This window comes from Crocuta crocuta, unplaced genomic scaffold, assembly GCF_008692635.1.
Source record: "Crocuta crocuta isolate KB4526 unplaced genomic scaffold, BGI_CrCroc_1.0 scaffold180, whole genome shotgun sequence".
NCBI lineage: Eukaryota > Metazoa > Chordata > Mammalia > Carnivora > Hyaenidae > Crocuta > Crocuta crocuta.
This window is the reverse complement of record NW_027527549.1, coordinates 3,338,503-3,350,784: the sequence shown is the minus strand read 5'-3', so window position 1 is coordinate 3,350,784 and position 12,282 is coordinate 3,338,503. Positions and strand designations below refer to the sequence as shown.

The 12,282-nt window shown below is 54.2% G+C and overlaps 1 protein-coding gene across 2 annotated transcripts in view; it reads left to right on the top strand.

Moving 5' to 3' along the window:
• Window positions 1-12,282, top strand: part of IGSF3 (immunoglobulin superfamily member 3) — a 90,533-nt gene that overhangs the window by 54,168 nt on the left and 24,083 nt on the right. The window contains exons 3-6 of one of the 2 annotated variants that reach the window (XM_077767255.1): window positions 401-811; window positions 4,496-4,885; window positions 6,307-6,366; window positions 8,785-9,186. In XM_077767255.1, coding sequence (XP_077623381.1) covers window positions 401-811; window positions 4,496-4,885; window positions 6,307-6,366; window positions 8,785-9,186 — 1,263 coding nt within the window. The remainder of the gene's footprint in view (window positions 1-400; window positions 812-4,495; window positions 4,886-6,306; window positions 6,367-8,784; window positions 9,187-12,282) is intronic. The other variant, XM_077767261.1, reaches the window with a different exon arrangement.

Genomic DNA, 12,282 nt, shown 5'->3' with positions numbered 1-12,282 from the left:
CTTCTAGGAACGATTCCCTTTTGAAGATCGGCCAGAAGCCAAGTGAAAGTATCCCGAAGCAGTACCAAAACCACCAACAAAATCCCATCTGACCTAAAAAAGAGAATTCGTTTCACACAGTATTTTCAAGGGGGGTCATTCACTATGTGAAATGAAATACATCCCACTTGTTATCCGAGAGTTATTATAATACCCGACAGGTGAGTGTCAAAACATTGCAGCCCCAACCCAAAGAGAAATCTCCTTCTGTTTCTGTGCCCCCCAGGGTCACCTGTGGCCTCAGGGCGATTGCGGCAGGCTGGGGGAGGGGCAGGCTGGGGAGGGGGCGTGGCCGGCCGTGAGCGTGAGATTAGATCTGCGGCTCTGTGACCCATGTGCTGGCACCGCTTCTGTGTTTCAGTGATCCCAGACACCCTGCAGAGCACGGCCGTCCCCCAGACACTGCACAGAGTGGAGCAGGACCCCCTGGAGCTCACTTGTGAGGTGGTCACAGAGACGTTGCAGCACAGCCACCTGTCGGTGGCCTGGCTTCGGCAGAGAGGGGGCGAGAAGCCGGTGGAGGTGATTTCCCTGAGCCGCGACTTCGTGCTTCATTCCAGCAGCGAGTATGCCCAGAGGCAAAGCCTGGGGGAGGTACGGCTGGACAAGCTGGGGAGCACCACCTTCCGCCTCACCGTCTTCCACCTGCAGCCCTCCGACCAGGGCGAGTTCTACTGCGAGGCTGCCGAGTGGATCCAGGACCCAGATGGCTCGTGGTACGCCATGACCCGCAAGCGTTCCGAGGGGACCGTGGTCAACGTCCAGCCCACCGGTCAGTCTCGCTCATCCCCATTCTCTGCCCGCCGCTGCGGGTTGTCACATGCTGCAAGCGTGTGCGGACTCCTCCCCTGGTGGTCTCTGAAAGTCCTAGGAGCGTAGGGGAGCCTACCTGACACCTGACCGAAGTCAGTCTTGGAGACGAGTCCCCCAGTCCGAGTCCCACTTCTGGACCTGGTTCCTTTGACCTCCCTGGAGTTTTATATTTCCTTGAATTACAAATTCATTTTAAGACCTGGGCGATGTCCCATAAACCGTTTGTGTCTGAGGACTGGGCTCCCCCGTTAGCCGCGTCGGCTGTCCCCCACTTTGAGGACGCTACCTGTTCTGGGGACCAGTCCCGTTTCATTTGTAAAAGGCATTTGACATCATGAGCCTTCCACCAGAGGTATGAAATGACGGTCTAGAGAAATTTCGGCTGAACATATTATCGTTATATTAATAACGCGTTTCTGGTGGTGGTGTCTGATTTCCGACATGCTTCCTCACCTGTTCCTTGAGTCCCTGAGAAGTTCTGCGAGGTCAGGCAGAGGGGGGACAGGTGCCAGGGGCAGATTGCTTTGTGGCAGGGGCCCCGAGAGAAGGCACGGGGTGGGTTGGCAAGGCCAGCCTGGTGAGGGCCAGATCCTCCCATAAATCTGGGGAAAGAGGCCGAGGGACGTGTTTATAGCTGGGGCAGGAAGATGGTGGCACCGTGAGCCAAGACCAGCCCTGCCTTCACGTATCGCTCCCCTGCAGTCTCACACTGCACTCCCCACTCCTCCAGGCCCAGCCTTGCTCCAGATCAGAGCCAGCCGCTGTCGCTGGCTACCTCTGCGGGGCAGGGGGTGGCCTCTCCGTGAGCCTTCAGTCCCCTGGCTTTGGCGGCAGGGTGGTGGTTGTGCCATCATCAGGTGCCGCGAGTGGCCCTGGGACCTCCCTCATGTTGCTGCTCACCTCTGGTGAGGGGCTGGCATTGGAGGCGTGGTTTGTGTAAGTGCCACAGTCAAGCTGCATGTCAGTGGGGTCCCCCTTCGGGACCTGTCCTTAAACTCACGGTCCCATTTGCTACATACCATTAGTGACATTGGTCTATGGCCTCGTTCCCGTGTCCCTTGAGCAGCGCTTCTCACTTACCTAACAGTCCGTGTTCCCGAACCAGCCTCCTGGGCTGGGACCAGGGAAGCTGGATTTCCAGGTCCAGTGCCTCTTCCGCCACCCAGGTCGTCAGGCACAGCTCTCCGTTATAGGCAGGGGTGAGTCTCTGGACATCTGACAGGCTTTCATGAGAACGGCTGGCTCCCGGAAAGAGAGCGCTTTATCTGCTCTGTAGGACCCAGAGTGTGTAGCAGCTTCTGGACCTTCCAATACTAAGATATCTGGTGAAGCCGCTTTATTTCATATTTATCCTCTTCCTTCCTGGATGGTTTTAAGATCAGCTTCAAAAGTCTGGACCAAATTTTGAATCTTAATGCTTTTAAATGAGGTTGCATCAGTTAATCTTCTTTATTTTAATCTTACCAATTTGGGATTAGGACTTTTCAAATTTGCCCAGCACATGTATTCAGACTAAGCCAGCAAAGGGAAAACTGGATTTCAAAAAAAAAAAAAAAAAGTTGATGATGTTACCCTGTGTCCCTGGGCTCTTGGGGCTCGATGGTCACAGCCCCGACTTTGCCCTTCTCTTAGTTCATTTCAGGAAACATTGGGGAGGTCTGTGCCGCATCGATGGGGTGGCAGAAGGCACTGGGGTTCAAAGATGCACGCCTCTTGGAGGCTGCACTGAGGGAAGGTGCAGATGTTGGGGGGGGTGGCTAAGTAGAGTGTACTGAGTGCTGTGGTGCTATTGTGTGTCAAGTGCTCAGGGCCACGGTGACTGGGAAGTGTTGTCACAATGGTAAGTTTTCCCCAGAAGGGAGCATTCAGGCAGATCCAAGAAAGCCAGTGCATTTGGTGAGTTGAGCCAGGTCTGAAGCCTGGAGAGGCATCAGAGGGACAAGCATAAATAGACTCAAAATTGTGTGCTGTGCTTGGCAGGCAGAGAGGAGTCCGGCATTGGGTGAGCTTGTGTCCCAGGAAGGGGCGAGGAGAAGAGGAAGGAGAGGTGGCCTGAAGTTCCACGTATCGTGCTGGAGCTTGGCCTTGACGCCGCAGGCCAGGTGTTTGCAGGCTCTTCTTCCTGGGATCTTAGGAGGCCCTTAGAGGTGACAGAGAGGTTGCACGTGGAGGTGTGTGCATGTCCACGTGTGTGGGTGTGCACAGGAGGGGCTGGAGGAAGGCACGTGAGGGCCATGGCGTCCCCTCGCCTGCTTCAACCAGATGTCGTCTATCTTGGGCACCACAAGATTCTGAAGGAAGAAAGTCCCTTCTCTCTGCCCCCTTCCCCCCCACCCCCGCCACTGCCTCCCAAGGAGTATTTAAAAATCACTGCTGCAGACACTGAGAGGGGGAAATAGAGACTTTAAAGGAAGGAATGACACAATTAGATCTGGGTTCTGGAAACAAAAAGCCACGGAGGCCAGCTGGAGCTGAGGGTGGGTCTGACGTGGAGAGATGAGGTAGGAGAGAGCTTTAAGGCCAAGGTCAGGTCGGGAGCAGTGCCTGGAAGGCACGTGGTGAGTGCTAGGGACAGAAGAATAGGGAGCACCACCATGCAAGGGGCGTCTTTGGGATTCCCGGGAACCCGAGGCCAGGGCTCTGGGGGATTCCTTGAATGGGGATAGGGAGGGAAGGGGAAAGTATTGAGAGCACGTAGAGTCCGGCTTCAAAGCCTCTGCTTCCCTGTTGGTGGTAGCACTGGTTGTCTTTGCTTCTGTTTGTCGCTTCATCGAGTCCACCCTGCATGCAGACTCTTAGATTGAGGCTTAGTAGGTGAGGTGCCGTCCATGCGGCATCGGACTCGGAGCTCAGGGGCCAAACCTGGGAGGAACGAGAGCCCCCCACCGTCTCACCGTGCATGGGATGCCGTTAGTGGCGACGAGCCCTTCTTTGAGCACCACCACCCCCACCCATTCCTGATCAGACACCCAGTGCTCTGAAGCATGCTTGGGTTCACTGTGCATCTCAGAGGTTATTAGCTTTCAGTGGAAGTTGGTATTTCCACTCTCGCTCCTTCCTGAGATTTGATCTGACGGGACCATTGTGGGGAGGCCCTGGTTTTCACCTTGCCCATGGACTGTGTTAAGGGTTGTCCTACCTGTGTCTGAGCGCCAGTGCTCACACGGGGGCTGGAGACCATGTTTCAGCTCACGTATGTTTGGGAGCGTTTATGGGGCTCGGGGTCGGCGCTGTGTCGTTTTGTCTCACGCGGGTCCATGGGGGTGAGTCCTCCGACATCTGCGGGAAAGGTTTGCAGTCCTGCAGTGTAAATGGAGTTATGGGCGTGTCGATCCAGGGGAGGCCCGGGCAAGTGATGCCAGGCATGCTAGCCCCTGACTCTGAGCCCCACCCGTTTAACTGAGATAAAAGCCCCTTAGACTGGGTCTAGCAACGTTTTGAGTTCTGTCTTTGACCTTCAGGAGTTTCTCTGGTCCTCAGATCCCCTGAACGGGCATTGGATTTTTCTCTCAAGACCAGGGGGATGCGCTGTGGGTAGCACTTTAAAGAAGGCATAGGTGGTGGCAATTTGCCAACACGGTTGGGTCAGCCGGGGGCCCTCACTCACCCGCAAGGCCTCTGTTTTGTTCCTTTGTTCTCTTAGACAAAGAGTTCACCGTGCGGCTGGAAACAGAGAAGCGGCTGTACACGGTGGGTGAACCAGTGGAGTTCAGATGCGTCCTGGAGGCCCAGAACATTCCCGACCGTTACTTTGCCGTCTCCTGGGCCTTCAACAGCTCGCTCATTGCCAGCATGGGGCCCAATGCGGTGCCCGTCCTCAACAGTGAATTCGCCCATCGGGAAGCCCGGGGCCAGCTTAAAGTGGCCAAAGAGAGCGACAGTGTCTTTGTGCTGAAGATCTACCACCTCCGCCAGGATGACAGTGGAAAATACAACTGTCGTGTGACTGAGAGAGAGAAAACGGTCACCGGGGAATTCATCGACAAGGAGAGCAAGCGGCCCAAGAACATCCCCATCGTCGTCCTCCCCATCAGTAAGTAGAGAGGTGTGCTGTCTCCTTCGGCTCCCCGTGGTCCGGTCTGCAGCCGGCGCCAGGGGACAGCTGAGCTGTTGGGGGGGAAGGGGAGCGTAGGGGAGGGGCAGGCCGGGCACCTGGAACTCGAGGGTTCAGTTAGCACTGGCAGAGAAACCCAGTTTGCCTCTCTCCCTGCTCTCCAGCTCGCCTGCCCACACTTAGCAGCCCCCAGTTAGAGCACCAGGGGGGTGTCTGCAGGCTGGAGGGGGCGCCCGGATCCGAGCAGTAGCTGCCCTCTGTAAACACCAGCAGCACCAGCTCAGCTTAGAGGAACATCAAGAGCCCAGGACGGCCGTTTGCTCCCATGTGGGAATTAATTCCCAGAAGGACCGGGTAGATACCTACCTTGACATCTCACTTAGGAGGGTTGGTCTTTTTATGGGAGGCTTTTCAGTCAGAAAGCACATTCTTAAAAAGGATCTGCCGGCTGGGTTTGGGGCTGGGTATAAGGGCTGGCAGTTCCTTAAATGTCTCTTCCCTATTGCAATCGCGTTTTCCAGAGTCAGTGGGCGGGACCTCTCTTTCTGTCTTCCCAGAGCATAGCCTTCCTTTTAAAGCTGAGCCAGTTTCGAAGTAAGCATGGCGGGCTCCCACCTCCATGTAGCTGGCCTCGTCTGGGTCTGGGTGGGTAACGGTTGCTGTGGCGGGAGGCTCGGCACGACCTGGGTTTGCTCAGCCACGGGTATCACGGGTATCATGAGTATCACGATGTTTTCATTAACATCTCAATTCTCTCCTCATCTTGTTTTTAGTAAAAAGAATTAAACTGATAATGCCCTGATTGGAAACCACACAGGGACATTTTTGAAACTAACCTTTAACCTTTTCTCAACTACTCAAACTGTTCCTCCCCTCCCCCCCCCAGCCCTGTGATGATTCCCTTTACGTTTTTATTTACGCTCTGATGTTTTTGAACTAGTTCCCCTCAAGTGAGAAGGAAAGTGTAGACACGGGGTCTTGCCCACTTCTGTCTTTTCTCACCAACAGGGTTCCTTTCTTCCGTACTTATGTATTTATTTTTTAATCTCTCACACACACCTAATTCTCTTGAAATTATTTTGTTTCTTAGACTTTTTTTTTTGTTTTTTCTCTGCAATGCCTAGCATGGTGCTTTGCACAGGGTAGGTGCTTGCTGACTCTTTGTAGAGTTGAAATTGTTGAATTGAATGCCCCTTCTCCTGACTGTTTCCCTGTCAGTTTGTGCTTGCCTTAACCACGGACTCTCTGTTTTTAAATCTGCAACTAATTCCTCATTGTTAAAGATCCAGGGAAGGGCAGCGGCGCTGTTTACTTCCTATATCTTTTATACTAAGAGATTTCCCCCAACTCCTTCCAAGAACTTGTTTGATGATCTGTGGCCTGCTATATTGCTTTTCCAGCAGATAACTGGGTAGTTAAAGTCCCTCAGCACCACCAGATCCTGCCCCAAGGCCACTTGGGTAAGTCTACCAAAGAACAATGATCACGTCGGTAATGGTGATAATACCTTGGATCTTAATGGCGCTTTTCCTCTCAAGAGCCCACCGTGCTTCTGCATCTAGCACCTCCTTTCCCGCTCCCAGTCCTCAAATCCCTGTAGAGGCCAGCGGTCTCTCCATCCTGTGAATGAAGAAGCCAGAGCACCGTGCAGAGAGGCACTCCGCCCGTTCTGTTCATGGTTGAGCGTGCATTGCATTAGAAACCTTTGCTCTGGACTCCGGATCCAGTGCTCTGCGCTTAAGCTGTATACGATCCCACCCACCTCCTGATTTGAAATCTCATCTGTGCACACGCAGTCAGAGTCTCATTAGTTCTGTCCTAGTTTTCACTTAATCCGGAGAGTTTTACAGTGTCAGCTTGCCTTTTCTCAGGCCCGGGAGTGAGTCCTCAGAGGCAGCGCCGCACCCTGTTTGTATTTGCCCCTGCCTGGCCTGCCCGTCTGGTTTCTCCCTCCGTAGGGCCAGCTCTAACCGTGTGGTTCTTCCGGGCTTGCTGGAGCCATGGAGTCCCCAACAGCAGCCCTCACTGTACACAAGCCTGGGCTCACAGAAGAGAGTCCACCGGGGTGGCGGTGGGGAATGGCAGGGAAACCCTGCAAGTCATTCCTCTGCTTGAGACAAGCAGAGAGATTTCCATCCCCTGATGCTGGAGTTGTTCTTTTTTTTTTATGATTTATTTATTTTTGAGAGAGAGATTGCGAGTGGGAGAAGGGCAGAGAGAGAGAGAGAGAGAGAGAATCTGAAGCAGGCTCCAGGCTCTGAGCTGTCAACCCAGAGCCCCACGGGGGGCTCGAACTCAGGAGCTGTGAGATCATGACCTGAGCCCAAGAGGGACGCTCAACCGACTGAACCCCCAGGTGCCCCCGGAGTTGTCCTTTGATGCCCCACATGGAATGACAATGCTGGGGTTGAGTCTTTAGCCTGAAGAGCAAGTATGAATAATGACGATGGTGACAAATAACTACCCTCTCCAGCATTGTCGGTTCTATGGCCCCAAGAAGTAGGAATGCTGTGTGTCTCCATTTTGCACGTGGGAAAAGGAAGTGTGGGTAGGTTAAGGAAGAACCCCAAGATCCCAGAGTTAGGAAGCAGTACATTTGGCCTCGAGCCCCAGACTGTCGGGGCTGCCCGACCTCCAAATCTACACTTTGAGCCACTGAGTGCCATAGCTGGTGGCTAACCAGGAGCCTGTCGTCTCTGTAAGCCATCCTGGTACGGCTCCTGGGAAGGCTGCCCCCTGGGGAACCCGGACCCTGCCCAGACCTATGTCTCACCTGAAAGAAGCCAACCTACAGTCGGTACAGGCATCCTCACCCTAACAGAAGCTACCTGCTGGGGCTCGGGGCTCGTCTGTGTCTGTTTCTGTCTGTTTCTGCCTGTGGGGGGAAANCTCAATAATCGGGTATGCCTCTTAATCGGGGATTTGACTTAATTGATTACTTTTAAATTGTTGTGTTTCATGTGAGTGGTGCCTGGGAAATTGAAGCCAAATTAATTATGACGCTTTGCATTTTTTAATACTTGGTTGTTTTTTTTTTTAACTTCACATAGATAGTCCTACAAAATAACATACGCATAGTGAAGGCAGGTTAGACCACCGTGGTGTTTATAAAAACAAAAGTTATTTGGAATAGGAAAGTTCATCATGATCACCAGTGACGAGTTTTCTAAAACCTGCTATGTGTCAGGTGATGGATCGTATTGTCTTGTTAACTTTGTAATCTGTAAAAAAAAAAAACTGCACAGCAGGGACCACAGCATCCCTGTGTTGTAGAAGAAGGCATGTAAATCTTGAATAATTCGATCCAGTGCCCTCAGAGCTCAGGGACTAGCAAAGGATCAGAGAGAGTGGAATCCTTAGCCGAAACTGATTGGCAGGATGTTTTAGGGTCAGGGCAGCAGAACCAGGGCTGAATGTGGGCGGCGGGGTGGAGGGCCGTTATTTGTCTGCAAGGAACGGCGGGAAGATGGAGGTGATGGAGAAATTTCTGAGTTCCTCAACTTCCCGAAATTCCAAGCTGCAAAATCCTCGACCCCCAGCTGAACAGATGACCTGATGCGTGGCTTTACGTCCTGAGTTGAACATCACTGTGTGGTATTTCGGAGGTTCTGATTCAGTCTCGGGTCTTAGACCCTCAGTATCGTCATGTTGGTCCCCAGCAAAGGGCCTCCGAGGCTATGGGGGGCCTCCTAAGATCGTGGGGAGCAGTGCCCAGAGGCAGCCAGGGCTCGCCGCGGCAAGTGTCAGGGAGCTTTTTCTCCTCCAAGGTGAAGCGCACCTGCCTAGCGTGACGTCCGCACCCGTCCTCCTTCACCCGTGGGGGGCGGGGGCGGTAGGGACCCCAGCGCCCCAGCGCAGCACTCTCTCCCTCTTCCCAGAGAGCAGCATCTCCGTGGAGGTGGCCAGCAATGCCAGCGTCATCCTCGAGGGGGAAAGCCTGCACTTCTCCTGCAGCGTCCGCACGGCGGGCCGGCCGCAGGGCCGCTTCTCCGTCATCTGGCAGCTCGTGGACAGGCAGAACCGTCGCAGCAACATCATGTGGCTGGACCGCGACGGCACCGTGCAGCCGGGCGCGGCCTACTGGGAGCGCGGCAGCTTCGGGGGCGTCCAGATGGAGCAGGTGCAGCCTGGCTTGTTCAGCCTGGCCATCTTCCACAGCCGGAAGGAGGACGAGGGCCAGTACGAGTGCCACGTGACCGAGTGGGTGCGGGCAGTGGACGGCGAGTGGCAGATCGTCGGGGAGCGCCGGGCCAGCACCCCCGTCGCCATCACGGCTCTCGGTAAGGAGGCACCCGGCGTGGGACTGTAGGGAGACGGCTCCTGCCTCAAGTGCCCTGCCCTGGCTTTTGTCAAGAGTCCTGGCAGGAAACAGATGGCCCCTTCCAGAGGGTTTAGTTGAAGGGACCGTGTACGGAAGTGCAGGTAGGGTTGGCAGGGCCAGTGGTGCACGGTGGGGCCCCTGGGGGCCTGCTGACGGCTAGGGGTGGTCACTCTTCCTGGGTCAGGTCTGCATGGTAGGAGTCACGTTCCAAGAATTCTGGCTTCGGAGTGAGGCCACCCAGCAGGAGCAGTGGCCCCAGGGCGGGGGGACCGTGGTCCCTGCCAATACTGGCATGAAAAATCAGAACCTCTCTCGCCTGTCCCCCCTGCCCCCCCCCCCAGGCTCTCCTGCCCTGCAGCCTAGGAGCTCAGTCCTCCTCAAAAGGCCAGAGCAGAGGAGGGTAGAAAACCCCTTTTACTTAGCATTTACTATGTTCATGCTAAGCACTTGAACTTAATTGTCCCCTTTGAATTCTCACCTAACCAAGAGCTCAGCATTTTGATTTTACCAGGAGCCTGAGGGAGACAGGTTAACTAGTTTGCCCAGGGCCACAGCTTCTAAAGGACGGACCTGCAGTCTGAACCGGGGAGGTCAGGGATCTCTCTCCATTGTCCCCCCTCCCCCCAAGCCTGTGCTTTTATCTCTTCCTCTACAAGGCCCCACCCTTAGGAAAGCCACCTTCTTGTTTGCATGAAATAAAAGATATCTTGAGATTTGCTAAAACCAGAGAATTAGATTTGCTTCGCACGGGGGTAGTTAAGGAGGCTTCTATCAGCATTTATCCGCCCAATATAATCAGGAGATTAAATTTTAAGAGGCCAGTCTGCGACCTGTTATCATGTTAGGTCTTCCTGTTTATCAGGGCAGCTGTGACATCTTGTCCTCAGTGACTGTGTGTCCCACTCCCTGGGACCACGTTGCCCACCAGCCTCCTAGCTAGAGTTGGTGACGTTTTTAGGTACACCCCAGTAAGGATGCAGCCCCTCAACACGGTGCTCTATGCTCCCCATCCGAGATTAGAATTACACTTTTTGTTCTGAAAGCTTAATCCCAAAGGTTGGCCTGCTCCTTGCCGTAATCGCATTGTTCAGCTTTCTGGCTTTAGAAACTTGGTCCAGTGGTAAGTTCGCCAATGAGCTCAGTCCCCAGACCTGTGCTCAGCACCAGCATGGACCTTTGGAGATCCCTGGATGTCCAGCAACGGTCATTTTCCCCACCCTACAAGGTTAGGAATGTCCAAGGAGTAGTCACAGTCTCTCAGGTTATCCCCCTGATGTCTCTCATACTCACCATATGTCTGTGGTTCCCGTAGTCAGGGTCACCAAGGGCTCTTACCTGGGATCCTGGGGCTTGGCTCTGCCTACCTGTTTTCAACCCCTGGGGTGCCTCTGGCCAAGGCTGAGATTAGGGTGGCCCAAGGGGGGGGTGGCAGGGAGGAGTGGGGGGCAACATGGGGGCCAGGTTGCCTTTCAGTCTACGTAGCGACACACATGCGTTTTCATGCAGGTGGGATCAGGTCACTGTCAGCAGGTGCCCAGGCGGGACACCCTCCAACCACACGTGGGCCGTTAGGACCGTGTGGTTAGAGTGAATGGGATGCTCTGTGCACCGTGATTGAGGCCTTTCAGGCTAGACGCAGTCATTTGCTTGGAGAAGCTCTCTCTGCTTTGGATGACATCGTTGGATGTTGGGGCCAGGAACCCCTAGGGCGTGTCCCATCCCTAAGGTCCTGTGTCCTGTCTTGCCACATAGTCTGCACACAGGGGCACAAGTGACCATCACAACTACTTAACGTTTAAGGATGGGTCTCTGGGTCTTGATTTTTTTTTTTTAATAAGGATACATAAAGAAGCTCGTGGAAGTCCAAACTGGAGATCCAGTTTTCAGCAAATTATTTCTACTTATTTGCTGAATTCACCTCCTTACCTACAGCCAAAAGATGCATTCTGTGCATAGTCTTTTCCCTACAGATTTCAAAGTACTTTCCTTTGTGTCTCCTTTGTTCCTTTATGTAGTCAGCAAAATACAGCATGGGCCAGGTCCTATCCCGTTCCTAACGTGTTGCAAATGTTAATCATCCAAATACATTGGCGAATATTAACTCCCTTAATCTTCATAGGGACCCATTTTACAGATGGGGAAATTGAGGCAGAGAGAAGTGAAGTAACTTGTTCACTGTCACACAGCCTACAAAGACCAAAGTCGGGCATCTGGCGCTGGGGTCTGTGCCTTGAACCACTTCCTGTGGGTAAAACCATCTGACGAGACCCCCCAACCCTGCCATTTCCTAGCCGCTTGATCGTGGGCAATTTATTTACCCTCTCTGTGCCCTTCCTTGTTTGTAAGAAATGGGTGAGACGCCTTCTTGTCCTGTGAGATCATTTGGAGGCTGCAGTGACGAGTGGCAGAAGCACAGCGGTTGGCCCCGCGCCTGGCACACAGCGCTCAGCAAACACTGGCTGTTCCCAGTCTTATGGTCATAACCTGCGTATTAATGAGTAGTGTTTCATGGCAGAGGAGCTCAGATGACCCCCGCTGAGTCGGTATCAGGGATCAGCCTGCTGCCGTCAGGAAGGGTATTGACAGAGCCCGCGGCTTGCTGCTTCTGCAGTCCCACCTGCTCAAGGTCAGGCCACCTGCTGTGGGTGCCTCACTGCCCATCTTCCCTGCGGTCCACAGAGAAGGTGGAAGAGGGATGGCAGGCGGGTACTGCCTGGCCCGGGGAACAGGCGACAGGTGCTCCCTCTGCCTCCCCTGGTCTAGTCCCGGTGCCCTGCAGGCCACACGGACCAGGGCTCGGGGGCTGTGTCCACCTTGATGTCCTTGACCTGGGGGCTTCTTGCTTCTGTTTCAGCATGAAGTCCCAAAATGTGTAGGAAGAGCTCTGCCTAGGTATCCCCAGTCCGTGGGAGGGGCTGCTGGGAGGCGGATCCACCGGAAGGCTTCACCGGGAAGGGTTTGCCAAGCAGACTTGGCCTCCGTGTGTGGGGTCTTGTGATCTTGTGGGCTCCAGTGCGAGCTCAGAGAGACGCAGAGCCTCGTTCTGTCCCGCGGA